A 21,475-nucleotide genomic window follows, 5' to 3' on the forward strand; every position below is an offset into this window, starting at 1 on the left:
ATCCACAAACATTCACTCCCTCCACCACTAATGCACAATGGCAGCAATGTACCACTCACCAAGCCTCCTTGGACAGCACCTTCCAAACCCATGTCTACTACCGTCTAGAAAGACAAAGGCAGCAGACATATGGGAGCACTACCACGTGGAGGTTCCCCTCCAAGCCACTCACCATCCTGACTTGGAAATATATCGGCCGTTCCTTCACTGTTGCTGAGTCAAAATCCTGGAACTCCCTCCCTAACAGCACTGTGGGTGTACCTACACCACAGGGACTACAGCCGTTCAAGAAGGCAGCTCACCACCACCTTCTCAAGAGCAATTAGGGATGGGCAATAAATGCTGGGCTAGCCAACGACGCCCACATCCCAAGACTGAATTTAAAAAAACACTTTCCAAACCATTTCCATGAACATTGAAAAGATAAGCAGGGTGATCTAGGTAGATTTGGCTCCCCACCCAGAAAAGAAAACACAAAGGAAGGTGTGAGGAGTCCTCCTGCAGCCCGAAAGGAGAACACCTGGAGGCTCGGTGTGTTCCGATTGTAATAAAAAAAAGGCCATTCCAGGCCTGAGTGCTGGAAATTGCAAGGAAAGCTTGTAGGTCAAAAAGGGTTCCATGTGGGAAATCTCCCGAAGGACGGCCTAATGGATAGCGCAGCAGAGCAAGCCAAGACACCCATGATAGAAAGTTACCCTTTGGAGGGCATGGCACCAACTGTGTCTGAGACATTCAAAAACCCAGAGCTTCTGGAGCTTTCAGGAACAGTGTCGCCCTACCCATCCCGAAATGTGAGCATGCCCATTGTGCTGCTTCGGGACACGGGGGCCATTCAGTCCTTAATGTTGGAGGGAAACCTAAATCCACCCCGAGCAGGACACTAAACCAGAATCTCCAAAAGAGCCCAAAGTCCCATTAAAACACCCCAATCTCCTGAGCATCAGCATACCCACAGTCCTTGGGTTTGAACAACTGAACCCACAGGTTGCCAAGGTGGACAGGGAGGAGCTAAGCTGGAGTCCTATGATCAAAACACCTAGCACACTCAGAGTGAGATACCTGGCATTCCCCTGCAGATAGCCCCAAACAGCTGGACCATTACTCACCTGTGTGTGCTGACCAGCCTGTAAAACCCCCAGACTCTTTAGAGGACAACTTAGTCAGGAGCTGGACAGGCAGAGTCCTGAAGCCAATGGCTTCGCTTATGTCTGATCCCCAACAAACAAAAATTCATAACTCCAACCCCAATGAGACTTCCCATAAAGACAGATCTGAATCTTTCCAGGACAGGAAGATGGCCATTCCACGTCCCAGGACAGGACAATGTCCTTGCTGATGCATTAACCCAGATTTAAACCTCAAAAAGTGCAGCAAGAAACTGCCACTTCCCCTGCTAGCTGTGTGCTTGATGTGCCAGTGTGAATGAGAGGATGCTTCTTTACCCCCTATTCTTCCTTCACAAGACCACATTTTAAAAAATAGAATTTTTTTTTTTCCCTGAGGCCACGAGGTCTGAGACCTCAACACTATATGTTTTTATAAAATATATATAGATATGTTCATTGCTGTTTCCAAAATTTTAAAACTGAACAAAGAGTTTTTAAATGGCTGAACACATGTCTGCCTGTGGCCCCCGAACAAAAGAAGCTACTTGGCAGTTTCAGGAAAACTCATACCTCGTTATCTCTGAGGAGCCACTAACAACCTCCTGTGGACTATACAGTCCAAATTCAAAGAGAGCTGTACAAAGTTCATCTGCATTGAATAACCCAGACTGGCCAGGAGGAGATAGTTCGTCTACTAAGACAAAGGCCCCGCAATTTTTCTTTCAATTCCTAATGGCTGAGACATTTAACGGTCTTTGGAATCCAGACGATGGATACACATCCTTTGTGAAGGACCAGGTGGAGAGGTGGAAGTCATGTGATATGGGCCTCTCTCTTGTGGAACAAGTAATATTTCCTTGCTGAACTGCTTGGCTGAGTCTGCTATTTACCATCAAAAGAGCTCTTCCCAGGTGAAATACCTGGCCCCCATCTACACTGCTTCTACTGGAAATTCTGTACTATCGCCTACAGGACTGATTGCATGCCTATTTCATTGTGTGAAGTCAACATCACCAGAAATGTTAATTATCCAGCATCGGTTTTCAGCCCACCAACCTCCGTGAAGGGATACCTCATTGGACTTCCCTGGACTCTGGAACCCACGTGAAACCATATTTCTTTTCTCTGTGGTCTTTGTACTGTAAATCTTTCTTTTCTCTATCCCTTTCTTTACCATTTGAATGTGGGAGGGGGAGGTGTTGTGAACCCTCTTTTCACGCTTTTGACTGTGTGCAAATAAACTAATCCTTTGAGTTTATCCTATCTCGAGTTTGCTATGGGGTTAAGAATAGAAAATTGGATCGCACCAAAACCGATGTGTTAGGAAATATGCCATTCCTTACAAAGAGGGAAACAAATCAAAACATCTTTCTGTTTACCAATGGGCAGTGAGAGGAGAAATTGGTGCTGTTTAAATTAAATCCCCTCCTGTCAGTAACATGTGACTGTCTGACAGTTTCATGGTCACCTTTACTGGTGGTTTATTTCCAGATTTTTAAAACTGAATTCAAATTCTCAAACTGCTAAGGTGAGATTTGAAGTTATGTTCACTGTTATTAGTCCAATAACATAATCAGTACACTTTTGTGTTTAGTTCAACAATCTGTTTTCCATTTTCTGTATTTTGAGGTTATTCTTAAAATTTGATTGGGTATTTCAGCTTGTTTTTTAAAAAAGCCTTTAATGTAGTTTTATTCTTCAAGCCATTAATTCCTTTCAATGACTCTCAAGAAATATCTGTAGCCAAGGAACTCCTTTTCCTGATTTTACAGGAGGAACACATAATATGCTTGTCCAAGATCCCTTTGGCATCCATTTCAGCACAACATTAATCCATTTAAAATGTACAGGCTAACATCTGTGTTAAAATATCAGGAGGAGAAATGTTTTATAACTCATTAAGCACCATTCACTAATTTTGGAAAGGGTAATTTCTTTGGATCAATCAGTTTAGAGGTAACGTTAGTGTATTTTTGAGGGTAAAGTATATTTCACTGAACTTCATGTATTTTATTTGCACCAAATTCTGAATTAAATTCTTAACAGCTGCCTGTAATACTTTTCCTAAATACAAATGAGAGTATTCTGTTCTGGCAGCTCTATAGGCTGTTTGGCAGAATGAGATTTAAATATGAAAGCAAAATACTGTGGATATTGGAAATCTGAAATAAAAGCGAATTGTTAGAAAACCTCAGCAGGTCAGGAAACATCTGTGGAGAGAGAAACAGCGTTAGTTTTTCAGGTTGATTGCCTTTCATCAGAACTCTGCGCTGCACTTACTGACAGTGATATAATTCTGATTCCATGCCCAGAAGGGCATGTAACATTAGCTAGACTTGCCTTTACACATTTAGGTTATTCAAATTTTTGCATGGCAAATTGCTGAAAATGTGAGGTGATAATGATGCGGCGAGGGGAGCACATCTCCTTAAGCAATCAAATTGAAAGATTAGAGTGTGGATTAGAGTGGATGAATTCAATGTCAAATCAGAGATAAAGAACAATAAAAAGATGGAAAGATTGGATTAAGAGAATGAAAAAAGAGACAAAGGAAAAGTTTTTTAAAAAAACAATATTCACATTAAGTTTAACGTTCTTAAAATCTCCACCTGATCGGGTCAGACTCTATGTTTGTACTAATTAATTTTGAGTATCAGACAGGTTGATTGGCAGTTATTAACTCATCACATCAATCGAATGCTTAGACTTGAAATGCCAATTCACTTTCTATAGCAACTTCACCATTCAAAGCATTTCAGTCGTGAGGCAGGCAGTGAGATGCCATTTTTGTGAAGCTAACAGTGAAGCAGCGCAACTTTTGGATATTCATGTTTCACCATGCACCTGTCCCTCAACTGAAGTTGCTGTAACATTTGTGTATAAATAATGGTAAGCAACATTTTCGTGACCATTAATTTGAGAGAAATATCTGGCCCCATCTTTCTTAGACCATCACAGTTTTGTAGCAACTTGCTATAGAGTGATGGTATAACTTAAATTATGCAGTATTAATATTACGGGCACTGTTGACATTTTGTAGGTTGCAGCATTTATGCCAATAATCAGTTCAAATTCAGGATATGAGTTCAAATCTAAAATTCCAAAATGCTTGCATATCTATCCAAATGGTTTACTCTAAGTGGGTCACTGAATTTTTTGGCACCATTGTCCATAGAATCACCTCCGCCTTTTTTTCTTACTAATATCTGTACTGCTCAGCACTGTGACATGCAGATGTTGGCTGATGTAATGTAAGCCATACCATTACAACCGTTTAGGTCTGCAGACCACAGTTTCCTTTATCAGCCTGACCTAGGGACACAGCTGCATGTTTGGCCCTGGGAATGGAAATGTTGTGATTCAGATGGAAATGCGTACGCCATGTACTGTCTGATGAACCTTCTCATAAGAACTAGCCCCCTAGAGAGAGATTATATTCATTTTTACAGAAATGCATTAATATTCGGGAATTTCCAGCTAGTATTGGGAAGAAATAAAAACAGGAAAAAAAACTTGCATTTAAATAGCACCTTACCACCTCTCTTTTCAATAGCTGTGCCCATCCAGCAAAACTCTGTGCTGGAAGCACCAGTTCAAAAATTCTACTCCACAGTGGGCCATAATTTGTTGTAACATGGCACCTAATTATGTCCACCATGCCTTTGCATGTTTAGGTTTCGAATTTTTTTACCTGGATGGAAAGTTGCCGAAAGTGCGAAAAGGTGAAAACAGGGCAAATCTGGGACCTGAGCGAGCAAGTCATGCAAGTGTGTATCTTCGAAGGATTGTGAAATTAACAGCACAAGGGCTGAGAAGGAAGTGTAGAGTGGGTGAATTCAATGTCAAATCAGGCACAGAAAGAGAAATAAAATGAGTGAAAGAGAGAGAAACAGAAAATGCTGGAAAAAACTCAGCAGGTCTAACAGCATCTGTGGAGAGAAAAAAAAAGAGTTAACGTTTTAAGTCCGTATGAGTCTTCAGAGCATTTGAGTCAGATGGACTCAAAATGTTAACTCTTATTTTTTTTCTCTCCACAGATGCTGTTAGACTTGCTGAGTTTTTCCAACATTTTCTGTTTTTGTTTCAGCTTTTCAGCATCCCCAGTATTTTGCTTTTATCTGAGGGAAAGAGAGCTTGGATTAATGGAGAACTGAAAAAAGAAACAAAAGGACAAGTTTAAAAAAAAAATTTACATTTTTAAAATCTCAACAACAATTAAAACCTGAAGAAATGAGACTCCGCACTGATAATTAATTTGAAGTGTCCGAGAGGTTGTTTGTCAGTAATTAACAGAACATTAAAAGGGTGCTGTGATTTTAAATAGACAAGCCTTAACTTTCCATAGCCAGCTTAGTTCACATCTACCCCTCAAACATAGCAGCTCCACATCATACAATGCTTTTGAATGGTGAAGCAGACAGCAAAATGTTGTTTTCACAATGCTAATGGCAGAGCAGCAAAACTCAGATAGCAACTTTTGCATATCTGTGATAAATGTGCTTTTACCTTCCTGAAGTTCCTGTAACTTTTGTGCATAAATAACGCTAACATTAGCCTCACCATTATTTCAACAGAAACATCTGGCCCCATTATCTGCAGTGTATTTTAATAGCAGATAACGGTGGAATACAATTGTCAGAAGGTAGAATAATGAGGATTTCTCAGATTCCGTTACCATGACAACTAAGTGATGTTTGACTACATTGTTGTGAATACAGTACATACCCTTTTTTATTTCACATTGGAATGAACACCAATGATTTTGGTAGATGGATAGTTCTAATGGGAGGTGGAAACAGTTGAAACCACTGTAACGATTCTAGCAAAGGGGGGAAAAAAATAGATATTTCCTATCAAAATGGAAATGCAAGGTTATGTTTAACAAGCACATTTGCCTGTTCAGATTGCAGTTAATTGAATTTGCAGTAATTTTAATATTCTCACTCAGATCGATCCTAACCACTCTCATGATGTTTATTTGAAAGAATGCAAATGTTGCATGGTCGCAGTTAAGTAACATAACCTTGCATCTCCATTTTGATAGAATAGATCTATTTTTTCCTGTTCCCAGAATCATTGTGGCAATATCAATTGTTTTCACCTTCGCCCTCCCCCAAAACAGGCTCAGTGTAAAGTAACACGTTTATCCATTGTGATGCACAGTATATATTGTGGTTAGAACTCTTTTCCAGTGTACAGTAATTAAGAATCAGGAACTTAAACATCTCCGGTTGTTCAAAAAATTTTATTGTAACAGAAAGCCAAGCCAGAAGGATATAAATTATATCAGACGCCAAGGCATGACTAAATCTTATTAGTGGTTGGAAACATATTTATCATTCAATCTCTTTGAACGTAATACATAGCACTTAATTCTTAAAAGAATTTTGACCAGCCTGATTATTAAATAACCCGTTGACTCCCCATTAACCAGCATTTTTGATTAACTGTCACCACCGTTTCCCAGAGCATGCTGGACAACAAATATTTTAGTTTAAAAGTTTGATCAAATCACTGTTTAGCCTTCCAAATTGCAGGGAATACAACTAGTTTGTGTATACTGCTCATAATTTAACCTGTGGAGTCTTCCTATCATTCTGATAAATCTGTGTTGCACTCCCTCCATGGCTAATATTTTCTTCCTAAGATGTCACGCCCATCGCTGTAGCATAACTTCTACCCCCTTGTATTCTAGTCCTCTAGGTATAAAGCCAGCCTTCCATTAACCGTTTTAATTATTTTCTGATTTTCTGTAGCTGTTCATGACAATTTTAATGATCTTGGTACCTGGACCCCTAAATCTCTTTGGACCTCCACTGTTTCTAGATTTTCACCTTATAGAAAGTATCCTGTTCTAATCAGTTCCATATTTGCCTACATTGAAATTCATTTGCACAGTTTTGACTGTTCACTTAATCTATCAACATCTTTTTGTAACATTATGCTTCCCTCTGAACTACTGTGTCAATGGCAGACTTAAATATGTGACTTTCTATTCCATCGTGTAAATCGTTAATGAATATGGTGGATATTTGAGGCCTCAATACAGATCCTTGCGAGACACCACTAGTCACATCCTTACAATTAGAGTACCTTGTCCATTATCCCTACTTTCTGTCTCCTGCCACACAGCCGATTTCTAAACTAGGTCAGTAATTTGTCTTCAATTGCACAAGCTTCAACTTTAGCTAACAGTCTCTTATGAGATGCTTTATCAAATGCCTTATGGAAGTCCGTATAAATAACGTACATAGACGTTCGTCAGCCCCCACCCCTCTCGGCTGATGAATCAGTACTTCTCCATGTTGAATACTACTTGGAAGAAATACTAAGGGTGGCAAGGGAATAGAATGTACTCTGAGCTGGCCAAGCCCTAAAGGACATAGATGCTAAACTGGGTCTGCAGCAGGTGGTGAAGGAACCAACAAGAGGGAAAATCCAATTTAACCTCATCCTCACCAATCTACAAGATGCATCTGTCCCAGACAGTATTGGTAGGTGTGCCCACCATGTAGTCCTTGTAGAGCCGAAGTCCCATCTTCACATTGAGGATGCCCTCCATCATGTTGTGTGGCACTACCACCATGCTAAATGGGATAGATTTCGACCAAATCTACCATTTCAAAACTGGGTATCCATGAGGCGCTGTGGGCCATCAGCAGCAGCAGAACTGTACTCAACCACAGTTTGTAACCTCATAGCCCTGCATATTCCCTACTCTACCGTTGCCATCAAGCGGGGGGATCAACCAATCAACAGTGCAGGAGGGCATGTCAGGAGCAGCACCAGGCGTACCTCAAAATGAGATGTCAACCTGGTGAAGCTACAATACAGGACTACTTGCGTGCCAAACAGTGAAAGCAACATGCGACAGACTGGCCTGAGCAATCCCATAACCAACTGACCAGATCTAAGCCCTGCAGTCCTGTCCCTTCCAGTCGTGAATGGTGGTGAACAATTAAACAACTCACTGGAGGCGGAGGCTCCACAAATGTGCCCATCTTCAATGATGGGGGACCCCAGTGTATCAGTGTAAAAGAGAAGGCTGAAGCATTTGCAACAATCTTTAGCCAGAAGTGCTGAGCAGATGATCCATCTCAACCTGCTCCTGAGGTCCCCAGCATCAGAGAATCCAGCCTTCAGCCAATTCAATTCACTCCACGTGACATCAAGAAACGGCTGAAGGCACTGGATATTGCAAAGGCTATGGGCCCTGACAATATTCCGGCAATAGTACTGAAGACCTGTGCTCCAGAACTTGCCGCGCCCCTAGCCAAGCTGTTCCAGTATATCTGCATTACTGGCATCTACCTGACAATGCGTAAAATTGCTCAGGTATGACTTTCCCACAAAAAATAGGACAAATCTAACCCAGACGATTACCACCCTATTAGTCTACCCCCATTCATCAGAGAAGTGAAGGAAGGTGTCATCGGAGGTGCTATCAAGGGGCACTTAATCAGCAAAAACCTGCTCACTGACGGTCAGTTTGGGTTCTGCCAGGGCCACTCAGTCCCTGACCTCATTACAGCCTTTGTCAAAACATGGACTAAAGAGCTGAACTGGAGAGATGCGGTGAGAGTGACTGCCCTTTGCCCTTGACATCAAGGCAATATTTGATAAGAGTATGGCATCAAGGAGCCCTTAACAAAACTGGAGTCAATGGGAATTGAGGGAGAAATTCTCCACTAGCTGGAGCCATACCTAGCACAAAGTAAAGTGGTTGGTGTTATTGGAGGCCAATCATCTCAGTCCCAGGGCATCACTGCAGGAGTTCCTCAGGGTAGCGTCCTAGGCTCAACCACCTTGACATGCTTCATCAATAACCTTCTCTCCATCATAAGATCAGAAGAGGGAATGTTCACTGATGATTGCACAACATTCAGCACCATTCGTGATTTCTGAGATACTGAAGCAGTCCCTGTCCATATGCAGCAATACCTGGGCAAAATTCAGGCTTGGGCTGATAAGCAGCAAGTAACATTCACGCCACACGCGTCCCAGACAATGACCATCTCCAACAAAGACTCCATCTCCCCATGACATTCAATGGCATTACCATCATTGAACCCCCCACCATGAACATCCTGGGGGTTACCACTGATAACTAGAAACTGAACTGGACCAGCTATATAAATACTGTGGTCAGAAGAGCAGGCCAAAGGCTGGGAATTCTGCAGAGAGTATTCACCTCTTGATTCCCAAAAACCTCTCCACCATCTACAAGGCACAAGTCAAGAATGTGATGGAATGCTCACCACTGGCCTGGATGAGTGCAGCTCCAACAACACTCGAGAAGCTTGATATCATCCAGAACAAAGCACCCCATCCACCGCCTTCAACATTCACTCCCTCCACCATTGACATACAGTGCATACCATCTACAAGATGCACTGCAGCAACCCACAAGGGTCCTTCGACTGCACCTCTACCACCAACAAGGTCAAGGGATGGGAACACCACCACCTGCAAGTTCCCCTTCAAGCCACACATTGTCCTAACTTGGAACTATATCACTGCCCCTTCACTGTCACTGGGTCAAAATCCTGGAACTCCCTTCCGAACAGTGCTGTGTGTACCTACACCACATGGACTGCAGTGGTTCAAGAAGGTGGCTGACTACCACCTTCTCAATGGCCATTAGGGATGGGCAATAAATGCTAGCTTAGCCAGCGATACACACGATTTCAAAACATTCCCTTATCCACAACTTCAATCGCTTCTTCAAAAGTTCAGACAAATTTGACAGGCATGACCTACCCTTTACAAATCCATGTTGGCTCCCCTGATTACCTGAAAATTTACAAGTTATTCAGTCACTCTAGCTTTAATTATAGACTCTAGTAATTCTTGACAGCAGATGTTAGGACAACTATAATTCCCCTCTTTCACCTTTCTTAAATAGCGCAATGACATCCACAGTTTTCCAACCTAAAAGAATAGTTCCTGAATCAAGAGAATTTTGCAAGATTATAGATTAGGACATCTGCAATATTCTTATTGACTTCCTTTAAAATGCTGGGATGGAAGCGATCTGGCCCTGGGGAGCATCAGCAAGCAAAGTGAACATTAATGAGCAGATTATTGCTGTGTAAGTGCCACTAGATAGCACTGCCAATGACACCTTCCATCACTTTGCTGTTGATCAAGAGGAGGCTGATGGGGTGGTAATTGGTCAGATTGGATTTGTCTTGCTTTTTGTGGCTAGGACATACCTGGGCAATTTTCCATGTTTTCAGGTAGATTCCAGTGTTGTAGCTAATATGGCATTCTCCCGTTGTTGGTTTTCAGACTTACTGTTGTAGTAAACAATCCTGGACGCACTGAGAAAATTTCACTGCCTTTCTAATGTGCCAATCTGCCTATGCTGCCAATATGCAAGTTAAACTCCCCTATTAAAACCACTCTGCCGTTACTACATGCTTGTCTAATCTCTGCATCCAGTTGCTATTAGAGAGCCTATAGACAACTCCCACAATAGCCTTAAATCCATTTCTCATTTCTTAATTCTATCCATAACCCTCCAATGTCTGCTTGTCTCTTATATCCTCTTTTATCATTCAAAAAAGGTAATTCTTAATTGCTAAGGCTATTCTTCTCACTCTACTATTTTCTCTATCTTTCCTAAGGACCTGTAACCTCTATATCTAGCTCCTTGTTCTGAATGTCTTATAGTAATGCCTCAGTAATGGCTACTTTAACAAACCCTCCAAAGCATTTGCACCTACAGTTTGGTCAGCTTGTTCCTTATGTTCTATGTATTTGTGTAAAGAATGCTTAGTTGGGCCACACACCCTAACCTGCCCTTTTGTTTTGAAGATTTACTCAACTGTTCTTATTTTTCTCTCTCTCTTTAATTTCTTTACATCTTCTAGCTTTCCCTTTACAGAAAAAAAAAACAAACTGAATTTCTGACTGTTACTGTTCTCTCTTCCCTTCTGTTTGTTTTTGAACTATTATTTACACTGCTTTATTCAGCGAAGCCCTCCCCCACCCCCCCATTTACTAATTTAAAGTCCTTGTGCCTGCTCTATTCATCCATTCCACTAGGATCCTCATCAAACCCTCCTTCAGGAGCCTGAAGGTTCCCTTCCTGTCCCAGACTTGTGTCAGTGTCCCATGAAACAGAACCAATCCTTCCTACACCACCCCTTCAGCCAGATGTTCCCCTCGATAGTCTGTCATCATTCTACCTGGGACATGGGGATGGTAACCTTCAGTTAATCAGTACCCTAAAATCATCCAGGTTAGTGACCTAGAGGTGCAGCTCAGTCATTCAATTTTCTTGGACGTAACAAGAAGGATCATTGTTACAATGTAGTTTCGCTATTTCTGCTGGTTACAGTTGCCCTATTGGGACCACATAATTGCAGAATTAACCCCTCAGTTCCTTATCTAACATGTGCAATTCAGACTTGCAGGAATCAAAAACATTTTACAAGAATTTTGAAGTAGACAACATGGAAGTATGTTGTTATAAGAGCTGTAGTTAAATGTCTTTAAAAAAAAACAGGTTTAGTTTCTCATCTCAGAAATTTAAACAATAAAGAATGTCTTTTTAATATGTATTTTTCACAAGTGCAAGAAAGACAGGAAAAGAAACGTGGAACTTGAGCTCGCAGTGAACTATTTTTCATCAAACTACATAAATTTAGCTTAATTGTAATTGTATTATTAAGGCTCAAATTTGGGGTAGAAAAGTACCAGTGGTTGGGGTAGCATAGCAGCTATGTTACTAGCCTAGTAATCCAGAGGCCTTGATTAATGATCTGGAGACATGAGTTTGAATCTCAACACTGCAGTTAATTAAATTCAATTAAATAACTCTGGAATTAAGAAGCTAGTATCAGTGATGGGAAAGAAATCTGCTGTCCTTGCCTGGTCTGTCCTATGTGTGCCCCAACCCACAACAATGTGGTTGACTCTTAAATGGCGTCACAAGTCACCAGTTGAACCAATGATTGTTGGGAAGTAAATGCTGGCTTTCTGTACACCCTGTGAATAAAAGTAAGTTATGAAAATTGCTGGAAATTCAACTTAAGATATTGATTTCCCACAACAGGTGGAAGGTAGGGCTGGCAAAATGACCTCTGAGAAAGCTCCAGGTGATCTCAAGACTGCTTTAAAATGGGAGAGAGAAGAACATCAGCAGCTCCTCGCAGAGTCCTACAGTGCAGTTATGGATCTAACACAGCAGCTTCAAATCAGTGAAAAGAACTGGAGTCAAGAAAAATTAGAGTTACTGGACCGATTTAACACTGAGCGGAGCCACAGCGAGCAGCGTTTGAAGGAAATGCAGCACAAGATCAATCAGGTACATGCAGAAATCTCTTAATGTGTCCTAAACATTTTTTTAAGGTGTTTCTAAACCTGTAGTCGTACGAGTGCAAATGTTATGCCCCACCGCCCCAAAATACAAGGGGTTGCGCAAGGTTTCTGGGATTTTCCAGTACGTGTGCCAGGAAAGAATGTGTACCTCCCCTTTAAAAGACAAATGTTGTTGTTAGGGAGGTGGAACAAGGGAAGGGAATTTCCTATGCCAGGAATTCCCATTTCCCTGGCTCTCTCAGGACCCAGGGTAATGCTGCCGCTATACTATTTGAGATAAGATAAACCCATTCAGAACAGCGAAATGGACAATTTAGGCCAGAAAAGCAGCCTGGATCTTCAAAGAAAAGAAACTCTTGTGAAATAAAAATATGATCATCCCCCTTAGACAGAGGAGTCAGGGTCTAAAGGGAAACTTGGCAGCCCCCTTTCATTGGGGGGCAGGTGCCTGATTTGCTGGCTGCAGGGAACAGATAAGTAGTGGTTACCTCTTGCCCCATGTACATTGGGTGTCCTTTTGCTGACACTGCAAACTCCAGCAGGATCATAATGCTGGGATCTTTGCAGCCAGTATTCGGCAAGCTAATGTATTTTTCCCAGTGGAGATGTGGAGATAAATGAACACAGCAATGATGTCAAATATGCACAGCACAGAGCTGCCTCAGGGAGATTGAAGGACTTCTGAAATTAATAAATAAAAAGTTTAAACATTTATTTAAACATGTCCCCTCGTGTGAGTGTCACATGAGATGGGACATGTTTTTATTATTATGAATTTTTAAAAATGTATTTAATAAAAGCTTCAGGAAACCTCATCCCGCTCATGGATGAGGTTTCCTAAAAAACGCGAAGGCTGCTCGGCCTTTTCGCCTGCCCGCCAACCTTCAGGTTGGACAGGCAGCATTTACAATAACCTTAATTAGATCCTTAATAGGCCGTTTACATATCGGCAGACGCGCAGCTGACTCCGGCGCGCGCCCGCCAAACGAAACATCGCAACTCGGCACGATGACGTCAGGACGCGCACCCGACATCATCGCGCGTCATTTCACGCATCGGGCCCACCCCCACACGCTGATTGAAAACTCCTGCCCCTAGTGTTTTATTTTGATTCCCTTTGCTTTTTTTTATTGAGTGGTTGGGTAGATGACCAGTTTCCATTCCTGTAGGTCATGAGAGAAGTTAAAGGAAAAGAAAGTTTGGTCAAGAGCAACCCTTAACTCCCAAGTTTTGCCTCCTGTGGAGAAATGCATTTTCTCTGCGGCCTAGCTGCTGTGCATTTTGAGTGCAAACCTGTGCCCTAGAACGTCATAGCATAGCTTGTGAGAACGCCATCGCAATCCTCACAAGACTGAATTCCTTCCATAGCATCAAACTACCTTCAGCTGAGAGTAAAATCTCTCTCTTCTGTTGGCCCCTTGTGCTGACCTGCTCCAAATTTGGATTTTAATGGTATAAACATGAACCTTGATGGTTTCCTCTGCATTTGATTCACTGGTTTAGTACAGTCCCATAAGTGGAATATATTCAGCATTATCCACCTTTCTTAGAGGAACGTAATAAAATTGGAATGAATAAAGGTCGTTCAGTCCCCCAAGCTCATTTCTTCTTTCATCATGTACAGTGTATCATGAACCTGTCCCTACTTGTTTACTCTTCTGTGAGGGATAAGACTTCCTAGAAAGTAAAGCTTTGTAAATTGTCCATCTGAAATAAAATAGCTGTAAGATTAATGTGACATTCTATTTCTGGTTATTCAAGTGTCTAGTTTTATTCACAGAATTCATTTATGTCGTGTTCCATATGGCATTTGATCTAAAATCTATGTATTTGTGCTGATAATCTTTCTTCCATCTCACACAGGAGCTAATTAATTCAACTTTCATGATTCTGATAAGCCAATAACCATAGTTTCTGAAACTGTCAATTCTTTGTAATTGATTTAGTTGCATTTCTTATGTTTTTTTTTAAGTAAATCAGTTTCTAATTCACTGTAACCGTTGTTATTGTGGCAAACTTTACGAATGAGTGCTCCTGACACAGAGCTTCATAGAAAGGGACTATGTATCAGGAATCGCTGTGAAGGTCAATGTGGGATACACAATTTTCTGTCCATTACAATTAATGGATAGAAAGTCATGTGGGATGTACTTGCTTCCAGAAAGTACTGCCATTGTGTGAGGCTGTGCGTGGAAAGCACTTGATTTATAAATTCTACCCATGAATGTATTCATCATTCTGCACAACTTTAGGATTGTTAAAAGCTGTCTCAGTTCTCTGTACTCACTATTTTGTGGGGAAATGGCAGTTTGGATAGGACAAGAACTGCTAAATTGTGAGTGGCACCACATTAGGCAGAATTTTTATTGGAAATAATCCTAATATTTAACTGCAATTAGGAGGCATTAAGCTGAAACAGCACTGTAAAGACTTGGCCAAATGCTAACTAAACAATTTTGCTGAAACATGGCATGTTATAGTTTACTGTCAGGCACTGGGACCTATACAGCCAAGAGTCTGGCTGCAGGAGGGAAGCCCTTAGAGACTGATTGTCCCATTCCTAGAAGCGTCTCGTACAGCAGGTATGGGAGGAGGTGGAGATACAAGGGAGGACCACTCGGCCACCACAGCAGCAGGCGGAGCTGATTCAGATGGAGTGCTTTCATAGTGCACAGCCCAAGGATGTCCGAGGCCACCAAAATCACAGAAGACTCGGCGAGCTCCTGCAGCCAGGTGTCACACTTACCCTTCCACAAGGAATTAATTTATAAAGAATAGGTTAAATTTCACAGGTCTGAATCAAATCACAAAGGGGCAACACAATGTTATGTCAAACTGACAGCATTTACACACCACATCATGGGTGAAATAATTGCCTTGAACTTAATTTGAATATTATGCATCATATTTATTTATTATCATTTTGAATAATAAGGGCCAAGGTGACTGTCATGGTCATTTGGGTGGAGATTTTCCTGAAAGGGATGACATAAGTGCCACAGGCTTCCAGGCACATTGTACTCTCCCAGGTAGCTGTGTATGGGATAGTTGACCTATGTAGTGTAGCAATGAGTCCTGATGGTGTACTTTCTTCTGAACTGGAAGTACTTGGTGGATACACCAATTTCTTTGCAAATACATATAAACAGACATGCATGGAATTAGGTTGAAAGCAAGAATACAACTGTAATTCTGGCAATTGGAATAATAGCATTCCAACTGCTGATAGAAAGTAGCAATTAGAACGCCCTGAGACCTAAAGATTGCCATGATGACAAGATTAGAAACTCTTAACTATCAATGATCAAAATCTGATTTTCAATCTTTGACACACCCCAGCGTCTTGTTTCCTCTGGGATCTTGTGGCACCTAGTAGATAATAATCTGAGATAATCCCTCTTGCCTCATAATCCTTGATTTATGCAGCGTTTGCACCTACTCTGGACATGTACTTATTTATCGTATTGCTGGGAATGAAAAGGGAATCCCAGCTCAGGGTGTTAGAGGTAAAGACCTGATGTAATGGCCCCTCACCTCTTTTTCTTCATCCCTGTGCCTGGGAACTGAACAAAATGGGAAATCTCTCCTCATACTGCTGGATATGGAGAAATTGTGTGAAAAGGGAGTAAAATTGTAATTGCACTTTATTTAAAAGCAGATTGTTAATTCAGAGAATAGCAATTTTGAAGTTAAGACAACCAGTTGCAATGTAGAGAATATTGCTGTTAGGTTTCTGAATTTTTTTTGGAGTTTTTTTTTAAAATAAAATGAGAGACTGTTTTTCTCTTAAATTGTGAGACTTCTGAGAATACCATTTTGTTAGCAGCTCATTATTTTTTGGAGAAAAACAGGCATTAAATCTATCATTAAAATCGGAATTACATCCTTTCACCCACAAGTCACATGATTTTGAATAAATTATACTCCTGCAGGAATTTAGTGGGTTTTCAGTGCATGTCATGATTTGCTTCAAGAGATTTAAAAGTTAATAAAACCATGATGGAAAATTTCCTCTCTGCACTTTCTAAATGGTTTGTTATACATTGCTTATGAGGGACATCCTACCCCCTTCACCTCTACTTCATCTAATTATTACAACTACATCAAGCGAAAGATCAAAGACCTGTCGTATCCTGGTGATGTTGGTAGAGAAAGGTGTTATTGTCAAGCTAGCACAGGAGGGGGTGGTTTTTCTCAGATGTTAAGCTAGAGTGACTTGTAGTGACAGTCAGTATATTTATGAGGAAATTGTAACAGATTCACCAGACCCTGCAAATTCCCACATAACTGTTTACAAGTCCCAATCTTTGTATTTTTCAGATGCTGCAACACAGAAACAGTGAAAAGGAAACTTCAGATGAATTAGAGGCTAAGGGAACTAATTTGCAACGGTAAAAATTAGCTTAACTGTATTTAGATCAAGTGTTTGTTGCCAAGCAAGGAATTAAATTGTAATAAGACTTAACATAAGTAAGCTCCAGTTGGCCGTTTCTTTATTACTTTTCCAGATTTTTTTAAGTTTTGAAGTTTGATCAAAGTACAAATTAACTATTTTTAACCTGTTCCTTTATGTTGAGCTGTTTCTTGGACAAAAATTAAAAATTTTTAGACCATTCAGCCCCTCAGTTGGATCATGAATGATTTGACCTTCAGCTCCATTTTACTCACCTTTGCTCAATATTCCTCAATACCTTTACCTAACCAAAATCTATTGTTGTCTTGAAGATTTCAGTCGACACAGCATCCACAGTTTTTTGGGGGAGATTATGTCAAATTTCTACTATCTTTTCTGTGAAAAAGTTCTTCCTTTGGATTAGTCCTAATTTTGAGATTATGTCCACCTGTTCTGGATTCCCCATGAAATAAATTTATTTCTCTTTATCAATCCTATCGAATCCTTTTAACCGCCTTAATTAGTTTATCCCTCAACCTATTGGTAGGAACAATGGTGGCCTCCCCTTCATGTAAATTAAAGGCAGTGAGATATTAATTGTCCTGGATTGAGGAGTGATGTTAAGGAGATTGAAACAACTGTTAAATGTTAGACCATAAGACATAGAAGCAGAAATTAGGCCATTCGGCCCATCGAGTCTGCTCTGCCATTCAATCATGGCTGATAAGTTTCTCAACCCCATTCTCCCGCCTTCTCATTGTAACCTTTGATCTCCTTACCAATCAAGAATCTATCTATCTCGGTCTTAAATACACTCAATGTCCTGGCCTCCACAGCCTTCTGTGGCAATGAATTCCATAGATTCACCACTCTCTGGCTAAAGAAGTTTCTCCTCATCTCTGTTCTAAAAGGTCTTCCCTTTACTCTGAGGCTGTGCCCTCGGGTCCTAGTCTCTCCTACTAATGGAAACATCTTCCCCACGTCCAGTCTATCCAGGCCTTTCAGTATTCTGTAAGTTTCAATCAGATCCCCTCTCATCCTTCTAAACTCCATCGAGTATAGACCCAAAGTCCTCAAACGTTCCTCATATGTTAAGGCTTTCATTCCTGGGATCATTCTCGTGAACCTCCTCTGGACCCTCTCCAGGGCCAGCACATCCTTCCTGAGATACGGGGCCCAAAATTGCTCACAATATTCTAAATGTGGTCTGACCAGAGCCTTATAAAGCCTCAGCAGCACATCCCTGCTTTTATATTCTAGTCCTCTCAAGATAAATGCCAACATTGCATTTGCCTTCCTAACTACCGACTCAAACAGCAAGTTCTCTTAAGAGAATCCTGGAACAGGACTCCCAAGTCCCTTTGCACTCCAGATTTCTGAATTCTCCCCAGTTAGAAAATAGTCTATGCCTCTATACGTCCTACCAAAGTGCATGACCTCACACTTCCCCACGTTGTATTCCATCTGTCACTTCTTTGCCCATTCTCCTAACCTGTCTAAATCCTTCTGCAGCCTCCCCGCCTCCTCAATACTACCTGTCCCTCCACCTATCTTTGTATCATCTGCAAACTTAGCCAGAATGCCCTCAGTTCCTTCATCTAGATCATTAATGTATAAAGTGAAAAGTTGTGGTCCCAACACTAACCCCTGCGGAACGCCACTAGTCACCGGCCGCCATCCTGAGAAGGACCCCCTTATCCCCACTCTCTGCCTCCTGCCAGACAACCAATCTTCTATCCATGCTAGTACCTTGCCTCTAACACCATGGGCTCTTATCTTACTGAGCAGCCTCCTGTGTGGCACCTTGTCAAAGGCCTTCTGGTAGTCCAAGTGGATAACATCCATTGGTTCTCCTTTGTCTAACCTGCTCGTTACCTCCACAAAGAATTCTAACAGATTTGTCAGGCATGACCTCCCCTTGATGAAACCATGGCGACTTTGCCCTATTTTACCATGCACTTCCAAGTATTCTGAAATCTCATCCTTAATAATGGACTCTAAAATCTTACCAACGACTGAGGTCAGGCTAATCGGCCTGTAATTTCCCATCTTTTGCCTCACTCCCTTCTTAAACAGGGGGGTTACATTAGCGATTTTCCAGTCCTCTGGGACCCTCCTTGACTCCAGTGATTCCTGAAAGATCACCACTAACGCCTCCACTATCTCTTCAGTTATCTCCTTCAGAACTCTGGGGTGTAATCCATCTGGTCCAGGTGATTTATCCACCTTCAGACCTTTCAGTTTTCCTAGCACCTTCTCCTTGGTAATGGCCACCATACTCACCTCTGCCCCCCAACTCTCTTGAACTTTGGGGATGTTACTCGCGTCTTCCACCGTGAAGACTGACGCAAGGTACCTATTCAGTTCCTCCGCCATTTTTTTGTTCCCCACTACTACTTCTCCAGCGTTATTTTCCAGTGGCCCAATGTCCACTTTTGTCTCTCTCTTACCCTTTATATATCTAAAAAAAACTCTTGCAATCTTCTTTTATATTACTGGCTAGTTTATCCTCATATTTAATCTTCTCCCTCCTTATTTCTTTTTTAGTTGTCCTCTGTTGGTCTTTGTAGGTTTCCCAATCCCCTGGCTTCCCACTGTTCTTTGCCGCATTGTATGCTTTCTCTTTAGCTTTTATGCTGTCCCTGACTTCCCAAACACAACACATCTCCCTGTAGCCCATTCCCTCCCATCTACACCAACCCCATGCAAATGTAGATGACATTTGCATTTCCCTGTAATTTGTTCTCTATTCCACACATGGATGCAGCACCCCCTCAATAAGAATAGAATAACTTGATCCATGTTTAATAATTGGCCAAGAAGTGTCTCAATATTGAGCCAGTGAATTTTGCATTTTTTCCAAAGCTGTAAATGCCTGAACTCTCTTGGTATATTAAAATGTTAGTGAAAGCTTTCCCATCCTAACTGGAAAATAAGTACGGTTGACATTTTTAGCTTGTTCCCATGGGTGATGTGGCATTCGCTCCTATTTTATTTCACCAAAAAAAGAAAAATAACTTATTTTTAAATGCATTATTTTTAGGGCCAAGTCAGTTTCTTCTATGTCTGAGTTTGAGAGCTTGTTGGACACCTCTCCATACTTACCTCCCACCTCTGCACCCTTGCCAAAAGATTTAAAGGATCTTGAGGAGCTGAACAAGAAAAATTGGAAGCACATGAATAACGATGGTGAATTGTTACAGGAGAAATCAGAAAGCACATTAATCGAGCAGTCAAATGTGGAAGTGCCTGTAATTTCATCTTGGGACTTCACCATGGCAGCAAATCTAGTTAACCCACATCTCAATACAAAACAAATACAGAGGAGTTACACAGCACCAGACAGAACTGGCATTCGTATTTATTACAGTCCGCCAGTAGTGCGCAGGATGGATGGTTCTGTGGTTCAAAACAATGAAGGAAAGATTATGATTGAACCAGGTTTCCTGTTCACCATGGCGAAACCCAAACAAACTGAGGATTCAGAGCCCCATTCAGAGAATGTGTGCAACAAGTGGTTTAATAACTTTTCCAAGCACCGGGATTTGCTGGAAAGTGGCACTGGGGAACATCCTGTTTCAGTTTCTGCTACTGCTGCTGCTACTGGGTTTCCATCTGCTCTGCATGATCTACAAATATCAGGTAACATGAGTGATGACATGAAGGAGGCAGCCAATTGCGTCAGAAATGTTATTTGTACAAGCTCATTGGAAAGGAAGGTTAATACTGCAAGCCAGACTATTGGACTTATCAGTGTGGGTACTCAAACAACCCGAAGTATTAGTGTTGGGTTGCAGACTGAGAGTCCAAGATCTATCTCTAGTACTCTGCACCGGTCATGGGCATCGAGAGGATCCTTATTGATGCCAACCCAGAGTTCCCGTAGCAAACAACTCTCTTCATCTTTGGAAAAGGTGCCGACTAAGTTTGAACGTCCTTGCTGTTCACCCAAATATGGTTCACCAAAGTTGCAGAGAAGAAGCTCATCAAAAATAGATCATAGAGAGCGAAGTCCATGGGCCATGTCTCATCGAGGACAAAATGAGTCAGCTTGGGCTAGGTCAACTACTACAAGAGATAGTCCAGTACTCAGTTCAATCAATGATGGACTGTCCAGTTTGTTTAATGTTGTTGAACACCCATCTGGAAGTGTCGACTCAGTTTGGAAATCAAGCCAACATGAAACAAAAACAAAAGGCGATTCATCAAGATATGGGATTGTTCAGGAGTTTTTCAGGAATGTGTGTGGCAGATCCCAGAGTCCAACAAGTGGAGCTGACAAACCATTAAAAGATCCAGTTTCTGAAGAAAGTATCAGAAAAACAGATTTGGCTGTTCCATTGGGCCAAACACAAGTAGACAGTGTTTCCAGAATTGTAAATAAAAGACTTCCCAAGCAACCGAACAAGGAGGACCAAAAACCAACATCCTATCCAGCCCAGGGAGCTAAAGACCCAGACACACGGGATGCTTGTGCAGCTTCTGGTCTACTTGAGGTAACTGCATTAGTAGGAGCTCCATCTCATTAAAATATGTATTAAATTATTTTTAGAACTCTACTCTAAAACCTCCATTATTGATATGAGGTATCTGGACTAGTATAAAATCATAAGATGTTACAGGACAGAAAGAGGTCATTCAGCCCATT

General features: G+C 41.4%; 1 protein-coding gene across 4 annotated transcripts in view; it reads left to right on the top strand.

The window, feature by feature from the left end:
* The window catches only part of mtcl2 (microtubule crosslinking factor 2), a 118,119-nt gene that overhangs the window by 88,333 nt on the left and 8,311 nt on the right, over window positions 1–21,475 (top strand). For all 4 annotated transcript variants that reach the window (XM_078555124.1, XM_078555126.1, XM_078555123.1 and 1 more), the window contains 3 exons: window positions 12,169–12,420; window positions 16,755–16,825; window positions 19,871–21,323. In XM_078555124.1, coding sequence (XP_078411250.1) covers window positions 12,169–12,420; window positions 16,755–16,825; window positions 19,871–21,323 — 1,776 coding nt within the window. The remainder of the gene's footprint in view (window positions 1–12,168; window positions 12,421–16,754; window positions 16,826–19,870; window positions 21,324–21,475) is intronic.

Source organism: Cetorhinus maximus, chromosome 13 (assembly GCF_964194155.1).
Source record: "Cetorhinus maximus chromosome 13, sCetMax3.hap1.1, whole genome shotgun sequence".
NCBI classification, from domain to species: Eukaryota; Metazoa; Chordata; class Chondrichthyes; order Lamniformes; family Cetorhinidae; genus Cetorhinus; species Cetorhinus maximus.